At 40.8% G+C, this 10,837-nt stretch overlaps 1 protein-coding gene across 5 annotated transcripts in view; it reads right to left on the bottom strand.

The window, feature by feature from the left end:
* Positions 1–2: 2 nt before the first annotated feature.
* Positions 3–10,837, bottom strand: part of fbxo46 (F-box protein 46) — a 143,652-nt gene continuing 132,817 nt past the window's right edge. Inside the window, exons 1-3 of one of the 5 annotated variants that reach the window (XM_083548877.1) lie at positions 4,880–5,371; positions 3,997–4,394; positions 3–3,686 (exon numbers count right to left, since the gene is read on the bottom strand). In XM_083548877.1, coding sequence (XP_083405003.1) covers positions 827–2,845 — 2,019 coding nt within the window. In that variant the 5' untranslated portion in view covers positions 2,846–3,686; positions 3,997–4,394; positions 4,880–5,371 and the 3' untranslated portion in view covers positions 3–826. Of the gene's footprint in view, positions 3,687–3,996; positions 4,395–4,465; positions 4,754–4,879; positions 5,372–10,837 lie in introns of those variants that run through there. The other 4 variants (XM_083548879.1, XM_083548876.1, XM_083548880.1 and 1 more) reach the window with 4 other exon arrangements.

The raw sequence follows: 10,837 nt of genomic DNA, 5'->3' as shown, positions 1-10,837 counted from the left end.
CACCAGTTTTAAATAAATTTTATTTACTTTAGAGGCAAAAATTCCCTATAGCATCGGCTGACTGCGAAACCTACAACGGTCTCCCAAAGGGCATCAGCATCAACATTTCCATTCTGTTTGAAAGACTGTAGATGAAGTCTTAAGGCAGAAACCTGATATTTTTTTTCTCTTTTTCTTTTACCAACAACAGAAAGCAAAGACGGGTTATTAAGTGACCTGAAGGTGCAGGGCCATGGCTGAGAAAACAGGGTAAACAAGATATACAACTGTTTCGATCTTGATCTTATTTCTGCAAAAAGGAGGAGAGAAAAAAACAAATTCACTCTTTCACACGATAAAGAAAAAAAACCACAAACGAGGAAAAAAAAAAAAAAAAGCAGAATGTTTACAAAGTGACATCAGGTTTTTGTAAAGTGACATCATTTTTGCTCGTATTTGCCCCGGGGGTTAGCAAAGAAAATGTGACATCCATCTCAATACATTTAATGACTTTAGCCCAACAGGTTGCTGCCTTGCCTGCAGGTTGGGATCGGCTACAGTGCTGGTTTTTAGGAAAACACTGACAAGCCAAAAAAGAACTTCAAACCGATTTACAAACACGCATCAAGATTTAGTCCCATGCAGCAAACAGTAACCTCATTTAATCAGCGTCGGAATTCACACGCGCGTCGCTCGGCATATTATGCTGCACTGCTAAGAACTGATACTGACATGATAGCAAGGTTATCAAGCTGAGGTGGGTGGGGGAGGGGCAGGCTCAACCATAAATATTACACTGTCATGAGGTTTAGGCAAAGTGAGAGTAAGATTCGCCGTACTCCTGGCTTTACCTCCCGTCTTCTCTTTTGGCGCGGGCCTGAACCATGTCGGATGGCTGTACCCAGTTGTTGTCGTGCAGTCCGACCCTACAGCCCGGTGTGTCTTTGTCTGTGCGCCGGCAACACATCCAGTACGAACGTCCGTAAGGCAGGTCGTGGTGGTAAGGTTTGGGGTGCCAACGGCAAAGCGAGACATCCCCCCGCTCGTACTGCCGCTTGCACTGCTTGCAGGGGTCGTCGCGATACAAAGGGTCCTGGTTCCAGCGAGAGTCTGTAGCGCGCACACCGTAAGTCTCAATCAGGGCCTTGAAGTCATGGCAGGTGCACTTCAGGGCCGCTAAAGAGCGGGTGGGCAAAAAGCTGAAGATGTTAACCATAATGTGGTCGGGAAGCATGAGCATATACTGCCGTGGCTCCAGAAGCCTCTGGATCTGAAATCGGATCTCCAGGAAGTCGTGGGAGACGTGGCGGTAGAGGCGGCAAAGAGATTTATCGGTGCAGTCTTCCACGCTGGTGATCGGGCTGGTCGGCCGCTCTGCCGCACTACCAACTGAGCAACTGTTCGCGCGGTCCAAAGAGCACATTCCGCTCGAGATCTCGGAACCACTTTCATCTTCAGCAGATTGGCTTTGGAGAAAGAAAAGCTGCCCGGGTGGAGGTTCATCTGAAACATCGGCACGGTTAGTCCCACTGGGCATAGCGATGCAAACAGTCTCCTCTTGGACATTTTCTGTGCTGTCTTTACCATAAAAGACGCACTGGTCCACAGCTCCCGTGACGACAACTTCAACGTGAAAGCCGGTCACGCGCTCACGGGAGACCGCCTTCTTCTCCCCTGAGCAGTGGTCTGGGGTATGGTCTGTAGTCGTGCAGGGAGGCCGTTCAGCGATGTCTTCTCCTGTGGAATCTGATTTCGATGAACCAGCCAGAACAGTACTGGAGTCACGAGATGAAGGGCTAACCAGCTGGTAAAGGTCACACGTAATCTTTTCTTTGGCCCTGGTGGCTGTCTGCCCTGCTCCAGTCCCACAGCTCATAAACATGCACCTGGGGCGACCTTCGGGCTCCGACTGAGTCCGCGGATCCAAGCTAGACACCCGGAACGCGATCCTAACTTCCCCTCGACCGTGGCTTTGACCGTTTGCCCCGTTCTCACCGCCACAATCCCGGTCTTTACTGGAGTCGTGAATCTGAGGCCGCAGTTCGAGGTTTTGCTGCTGAGACTCAAAGCGCGCTACTGCCTGAGCAACACGCCTGGATTCCTGCTGCTGCTGCAGTTCAAAGTCACTATTTGAGGTTGGGGCAGAAGGAGAAGATTCAGAAAGAAATACAACTGGTGAAGAATCTGAAACCGAATTGTGGAGGACGGTATGCTGCTGGTCGCTTGAGGTTATTTGTCCTTGAGCTGCCATGCCTTGCAAGGCCATAGCTGTGCGCTGCTCAACAAGGGCCACCATCTCTGCTACAGACAGCAGATCGGTCTCATTTACTCCAATGCTGTCCTCCAGGCAGCTGGGCTCTGAGGGAAGCTTTGAGGTCACATTCTGGGCCCTCGTAGATGGGTCGTATGAAGAGCACCGACGACGACGTTTGGCCTTGGTACAGTCGGTGCCCCAGTTTCCCTTCACCTTCATGGCACTAGGTCTGGGAATGCCTGCTCCTGTACACTGGTGAGCCACAAAGAAGGCGATTTTCTCCTTGGTGTTGCCTGGTTTGATGACATACCACGTATCAAGCAACACCCTCCCATCTTCCATTTGTGAGGCGGAAGAGGGTGGGGCAGGGGGGGCAGGAACCAGGACGTTAGACGATGGGGAGGGAGGGGTGTTCTCTGTACCCACGTCTTCATTATGTTCTTCGGCAACTCCGCTATCATCTATGGATGGACGGCCAGCAGTGTCGGCTTTGCACAGAGCAGCTGTCGTCCCGCCGTTAATTGTGCCATTACCGAAAGGCTTATTCTGCGAGTAGGTGCCGAAGGGACGTGGGCACCAAAGACGGATGTGAGAAAAGGTGTCTCGGTTCATCCTGAACCCTTGGAGAGCATTTCTGCCACTATGCCGGGCAGTTTTTTTGTTCTTCACCACTCATTCTGGTTGTTCATGGCCAGAGGTCTCCATCAAAGGATTCAGTCTGGGAAAAAAATAAGAAAAAAAACTAATTACATTATGCATTGCATCTTCTTATAGACCGAGCTCAGTCTGGGGTATGAGACAGGTCGCAAATTCTGTAACTTCAGCCCCTGATACATGTCTGATCCAAATGTCACCATGCGTCTGATAAACAGCTGCAGTCTCCACCCACAAACCTTCTCATCTATACTTAGTGTCAGTGTTGTTTCATTTTTTCAAACTGTAACTGGAGCAGTAGTGTTGCCCCCAAACTGAAACAAGTCTTATCTCTACCACGGCACCTTTTTGATCACTTGGACACTGTTTTGCTTACGAGACAAGATCACGTGAATGTGTGACGCAACCCCGGGACGTATTTCCCACGTAATATACCTCGCTACAAACTTGCTCTGTCGTCCTGGGGTTTTTATTGAGGAAAAGACGCCGAATAAACGTTTTGCAGAGACCTCGCTGATCAACGAATCCAACCCGAATAGGGATGACTTTTTTAGGGTTCAAATCAAACACTTATTTTTCTTTCTGTTGTCCGCCATGTATTATAGTCACGTATTTACTTAAGTACAGTATCTCATCCCCTTCAGAATCCAAAACAATTTAAACCAGATTCAATGACATTTTTCAGGACATTTAAAAGGAAATGAGGTGCATGTTTGTGATAAAAAAAACAAATAAACATTTATACTAAAATACTGGAATAAATAGTTACACGGACCGGTCATTCGTCCATCAGACATCACTGGGTGATCAAATTGTTCTGTATTGTTAAAAGATTTATGACCAAACTCATATGACCGTCTTATTTATGAATTTATGATTAAGATTTATGACCGTCACCCATATGAGGATGGGTTCCCCTTTGAGTCTGGTTCCTCTCAAGGTTTCTTCCTCATATCATCTAAGGGAGTTTTTCCTTGCCACTGTTGCCATGGCTTGCTCATCAGGGACAAACGCACACCATTCACCTTCACTGTTGTTTTCTGTAAAGCTGCTTTGAGACAATGTCTGTTGTGAAAAGCGCTATACAAATAAACTTGACTTGACTTGACTTGGGTAACTAAACATCCAAAACGTCAGCATAATAATAGATTTGTGCTTTCTTTTACTACAAAAGTGATCTAGTTCACTAGTAACTGCATAGTTAATGGTGAGTTTGTTGATTTATATGAATTATTGATTAGACCAGGAAATGTCAATGCACCGTTTTTGGAGGTAGCAAACCTCACCGCCTGCTTTAGGTCGGTAAAACAGGTTTGTTAGCCCTTCACTATAACAATTAAACCCAATTAACGTTCTAATCTAACGCCTATTTGTGTAATAAACCTTATTTCTAATTAAAGTGTAAACTGCCAGATACTTAGCCAATAGCTTATCGAGTCAGGTCCGCGTCGTGAAGCCAGAGGTGTAACCATTGCGCAATATTGCAAGCATTGCCTTGGCTTCCTTTCTTTTTTTGTGTGTGAAAAAAAGGGATATAAAAAAACAACATATTAGATGAATACAGTTTCTTTTTAGTACCTAACGGTAATAATTGTGCATTCCAACTCCAACTGCAGGAGAAAAAACCTTAGGGCCCAAAAGCGAGCTAATCTAGGCGAGCTAAACTAGATGTTATTGCATGCTAGGTATTTCAAAAGGTTCAATAAATAAGGAAATTAAAATAAAAAAAGGTGTACAATTCGACAGTTTGAATTGAAATGAATTAAAAAATTTATTTCCTCATCGTGTTATCTCTGGTGTTTGTCAGAATGTAATGTGTCGAGCTAGCTCGGGATTTAGCCTGCTAGCGCTAATAATACAGGCTAGCTCCTAGCTCATGTTACATTTTATTTATTTATTTATATATATATATATATATATATATATATATATATATATATATATATATATATATATATATATATATATATATATAATGTTAGTCGTTCTTACCTTTTAACCAATGTATTTGGGCTCCGACCAGCAGCTCTCCCACAATAACGAGGAAAAAAAGAAATTAAAACAAAACAATCCACTAAGGTCGAATAAAAAAATCTTTAAAAACATCCATTAAAAAAATAAGAAAAATATGTAAGTAAAAAAAAATTATTAAGGGGGGAAAAAGGTTTTACAGGTCTACAACCTGAACATCTACATCAACATCATCAACACTGTGACCCAGAGCTGGAGCTCCACTGAGGAGATCCGTCCTGTTTCCTATCTCTTCCGGCTTTTTCTCTGGCTGCATCTGGGCAGCTATACACTCATTTGATCGCGCTCTATCTTATTAAAATGTTGCCGTGTTATATTTACAAGGAAATTTGTTTTTAAAAGCCGATCGAGTCCGGAGTAAAACCTAATACAGCTCCGTTGTCTTCCTGAAAGCGCTTGAGGAAGGCCATCTTGTTGACAGGCAGCTGCTCGGCGCCATCAGCCAATAGGAAAGGCGCGATGATGGCATGCCCATATATGGAAACTCGCTCACCTACAGGCCTGAGTGAGACTGAAAGTGTAGAAAACTGAGAAGTTCAAGCAAAACTCTGGTCTCCAGAATGTGTTTTTTTTTCATTTGCAGGCTGCAAATTTCACATTTATGCCTTCAGAGGTGTCCTGAGTTAATCCACCTCTTAATACCATCGTTATGACCCCCCGTCCAGGGATGTAGCGGTACACGTATTCGCACAGAAGCTTTTCAGTACACGGCTTTCGTACATGTGTAACGAATCCAATCCTTTTTACGTTGCATCGCAAACATATTAAGTGGCGGACCACATGTTTGATTAGTTTTTGCAACAAAAAAAAAATCGCAGCGTCACTGGCTACTGGAAATACGATTTGTAGCGATGTGCGATTTTGTTCTGCAGATGCATTTATGTCATCGCCAAAGTTTTTACACCGGTTTATTGATTATTTTGCATTTTATGACCAGCTTTATGAATTCCTCTTGAATGGAAAAAGAATCCTGACAATTCCTCATATCGAGGGAGTGAATGAATGATGGAAGGAATAAAGACATTTGTTGAATTATGCTGAAATAATTAGATCCGTTAAGTAGTACATATATTTAGAAAATCAAATATTAAAGGTAAAACAGACACACACACTTATATACACATTTTTAATCCATACATCTGACAAACTATACTTTCGATTGATTAAATAATATTTAATTAGTTAAATCTGTAAACTGTAAACAATACAACATCGTAGGTCTCACTACAGTCACAGTCACTCTTGTAGATACCCACCATGCTATCTTATCACTCTTGCCACTCTTCCTCCACCCACTCCACCCTGCCTGCACAATTCTTTCTCAAATTCTCCAACACACTCTTCATTACTTTGCACACATGACCCCGGTGATTTAAACTCAAGTTTGCCATTACTAAAGCAAGAAACCCAATGCACACAATTCAAGTCTACTTTCACTGCAGTCACAGATGCACCTCCTGCATACATCATCTCTAGCAGCAGCATCGATATGACCCTCATAAAATGACCTTGGGTTTTCTATTTTTTCCGTTCGTTACAATTTTAAGGCAAACCGTAGGTTTTTCCACACAATTTCCAGCTTTTCTTGAAAGGTCCATCTTGTAACTCTATCTGTAAACAAATCTATTTCTTTTCCTCTCTGAGCCATTGTTAAATAAAAAAAAGAGCTATTAAATCCACACGAATATATACGAGCTTGTGCAGTTTGCTATAGATGCGGTTTGCGAGCTCTGACTGTCCAATCAAAGGACTTGAAAATGCTAACGTTTTTGGACGCCTGCAATGACCTTGGAGTGGCAACACCTACTGTGACGGCTGAAACCTGATTGGATAGAAACTTCAGTGTAAACAGAAACTGTGAGAGAAACACTGAAATAAAGAGAATAAAATATTGGAAAATTTGAATACATGCTCATGGACAAAAATATATTAAGACATAGATCAGTGATTCTTATAGTGTTTAGGCCAGCGGAGAAGACCTTATTGGTCTGGTTTTTCAGTTGTATTTCCTATGTGTTTAGAGATTCGTGTACTGATTTGAGCTTGGTCCTGTGTTTTCTTCATTCCACTTTCACTTCTGGCAGTGACTCGATTTATTTAATCAGCGGTGAGCAAAATATGGTATTTGTTTTGCCTTTTTCCTGCAATCTCCTGCATCTTGGTTGATTCCATTAGGTGACGCACTCCAAACACTACTTCGATAAAGCCGGGTTTGTCTCTCCACATAGATATTTATTCTTCAAGATTTCCTTTGAATCAAGCTCAACTTTAACACTCAATGGACCAAAGAAATGAAAAAGAAAAAACAGCGAGTGGCCAGTTTTTAATAAGTAGCGGACTTTTTACCGAATTCCAGTCAGAGGCTGTATGTCTTAATTACCTAGAAACCGTTGCGGTTTTCAAAGTATGAAACATCAGCCACAGCTTTTCCACCAAGCCTGCTGATTACGCTAGCAACCAGGCAATGCAAGAACTGCTCAGAGGTTAGCAACCAGTTTACAGGCTCAGCAAAATATTTATCTACTATTCAGGAGTCAAGCTGCAACATTAACTAAAAAGGGGGACCAGCAACACTGTTTTCACTGAAATGATCTAAACGTTTTCACGGGCTTCACATATAATTTATGTTAGTTCGTGTCGGCTCCCCACCATCTGCACCATCTGCTACTGGGCTGGTCCATCTGTCAAATTTTAAAATCCATTGTGGCCATTGAGCCAAGAAGTTTGCACATCCTTGTGATAGATGATTATAACTGATTAGATGAATTTTATACCATCATATTGACTTAATTTCTTGAAAGTATCTGATTATTTGTTAGTTCGGGCCTGTCTGCAAATTATCAGCTGCCGCATCTGGCCTGATTAATCTGAACAGTTAGTATTCAGGCATTCGGCCTGAACGCAGCAAACAGAAGCGGAACAGAGGGGAAATTCTCAAAGAGTTAAGAATCTGTCCAAAATGCATTATGCTAACTGGGTTGTTGCGAAGGAAGGAAAAACAGCCCTCAGAAATTTACACGTATGAAGACGGTACAGCTGACTAGATTCGTGGCAGAGTAGACCATATGATGCGTAATAGAATGCTTTCACCTCAGATGTAAAGAAGTAGAAACAGCTTCTTCTTTATCTCATATGATTTAATACAGACATGTGCTAGTGATTTTATTATTGTTTTTTGTTCAAAGTCGTTCTATTGACATTTTACATATTATCATATTATCAATAAAAAAAAAAACTGCCAGACACAGGAACAGTTTCTTTCCCCAGGCAATCACCCTCATTAACAACTCACTATAATTATATTCCCTGCTTCATATCTATAAGTACTGCATTATAATTTGCACTACCATGCACTCTCACACTTTATGTACATTACTGATGTCATATACTCTGTATCCCTACTTAATACTCGTATTGTCTGTTTTGTCTCGAATAGTCTGTTTTGACTCGTATAGTCTGTTTTGTCTCGTATAGTCTGTTTGGTCTCATATAGTCTGTTTTGTCTCGTATAGTCTGTTTTGTCTCGTATAGTCTGTTTTGTCTCGTATAGTCTGTTTTGTCTCGTATAGTCTGTTTTGTCTTGTATAGTCCAAGCTAAATGTGTAGTGTTATTTATATCTGTACATTTGAGAGTCACTAACACCTGGAACCAAATTTCTTTGTGGGTGTCAACACACTTGGCCAATAAACCTGATTCTGATATATTCACATTTATATTTATACACATTGAACAATAATAAAGTAAAAATAATAATAATTTTGTTAATTAGAGAAAGAGAGAGGGGGAAAGTGGTGAAAATGGCAAAATCAAATAACAAATATTAAATTTGGATTCATTATGGTCCCTGGTGGTCTAGTGGTTAGGATGCGCGATTTTTATGAAAATGTTCAATTAAATCAAACATGCTTAATTTTGTGAAGAGATCAGAAAATATATCAAACATATTATTTTTGAAGAGTGGATTAGCTTTTAAAGTGATATCAAGCAGTAAATCGGTAGGCCGAGCAGAAAATATGACACTATATGGAGTCCTTTTTCTACCCAGCAATTAAACATATGATTTCATTGAGAGGTCAGTAAGTGAAAAAGCTCGTCTAAACTGATTTAAGATTTTTTTTTACATAGTAGGGCAGATTTCTATCCGGTGGGGGGAGGTCGCAAGTGCCCCCTGCCCCCTCAGCAACATGGGATGGTCTCCTCAACCTGGAGTTCAGCATGTGATGTCAAATCAACATGGCTGCTTACAGCATGGCTAATCTTCTGCAAAATTTAGCAAGGTGGTTCAGATCCCAAGTAATAAAAAAACTGTGGAAAAATTCAAGGTTATGATGCCAAAAAGAGGACCAACTAATTCCGTGTGGAAACTTAATTTTCATTTAACATTATCTTTATATTGAACTGTGTTTTCCCTCAGTTTGTAGCATAACGGTGGCACAGGTTGTCCCGCCTTATTTCTCAAAAATTTAAACTTTACATGTTCAGACACGTTCACTGTGCACAAATTCTAACTTTCTTAACGTTGACCAGCGGTGACCCTGAGCACATGTGCAGAATCCACTCGAATACTATCAGATACAACAATGATTTGAATAAACAACTAAATCAATAAACATTATTTGCTTAAGTGTATTTCAAATGGCTGGCTTCTGGTTTTCTTGTAATCACTGTGCTTCGCATATATTGATTCTGGTAGTTATCCGACTTTAATCATTGTACTGTGGATACATAGATACAGATACACTGTGAGAAATACTACAGAAATTGGTGTTAGCATGTTAAATCTCTAGATCTATTTATACAGTTTTGCTAAGAAAACAAAACAAAAAAATCACTGGACACAGTTAGCTATCTAGATTAAGGAAAAAATAAATAGATGAACATGGAAGTAGTCCATGATGAATCCAGTTCTGACGTTTGCCATGATCAGCAACAAACAATGAAGACAGTGGACCTATTTTGAAATCTAATCTCTCTTCGGAAGCATCTCCAGGATAAACAGAAGTATTTTATATCTACAGTCTTCTCATCTCTGAGCTTTAACAGTGACAGGAAGTACTAGCATAAGAACATTCCACTAATGTTAGCCATAAACGATAACGATAACGCTAGTTTTATCAATATGATTGATTCAAAACAGGGCATATGTAGTGGTGTGACACTCGCCAGGGAAGCTTCTGGAAGGTGTTTAGGTTTAAGAATTAGGTCGCAGTTATGAGAAGAGTGAAAAGCAGTAAACGACATATTTACAGCATATTTGACATATTTACAGCAGTAAACTTTACATATTTAAAGGTTCCATTGTGGATTGGATGCTCATAAAATAGCAGGTAGGTGTACTACGTTAAATTTGGTGTGTGTGTGTGTGTGTGTGTGTGTGTGTGTGTGTGTGTGTGTATTGTCCAGGACCATTCTTTCTGGAACAATCTTTAAATCCATCTCAAACTTTACTAAGGGAATATAAAAAGACACATGAATGAATATTTCCACAGCTGTGTGACGTGTCAATGGCAAAAGAGTCGACTCTTTGAAATGAGTCGACTCACATAGTATATATGAACTGTTTCTGTATATAAGAATAATAAAAATAATAATTATATATTTATTTTTTCAACAATGTATTTTCATACTCCCATGGAAACCTTGATTTTTCCAATATAAATGAATCGGATAACAATATAAACGGGTCTAATCAGTGGTGGGCTGTGCATTTCACAGTTAGACCTTACGTGGTTTCCTACACCACTTTACAAAATACATTTGTACTTTTACTCAAGTGAATGTTTAAGGGGACCCTTTTCCCGGAGTAATATTTTACTTTTAGTGTATCTCGACCTTTACTCAAGTACACTGTTTGTGTACTTCATCCACAACTGCTGACTAATGCACTCTCTGATCGTCTAATCGAAGGACGCAAAAAC

Source organism: Silurus aristotelis (genome assembly GCF_946808225.1).
Source record: "Silurus aristotelis genome assembly, chromosome: 8".
Taxonomy (NCBI): Eukaryota; Metazoa; Chordata; class Actinopteri; order Siluriformes; family Siluridae; genus Silurus; species Silurus aristotelis.
The sequence above is the reverse complement of the archived record's forward strand: the minus strand, read 5'-3'. Positions and strand labels throughout refer to the sequence as shown.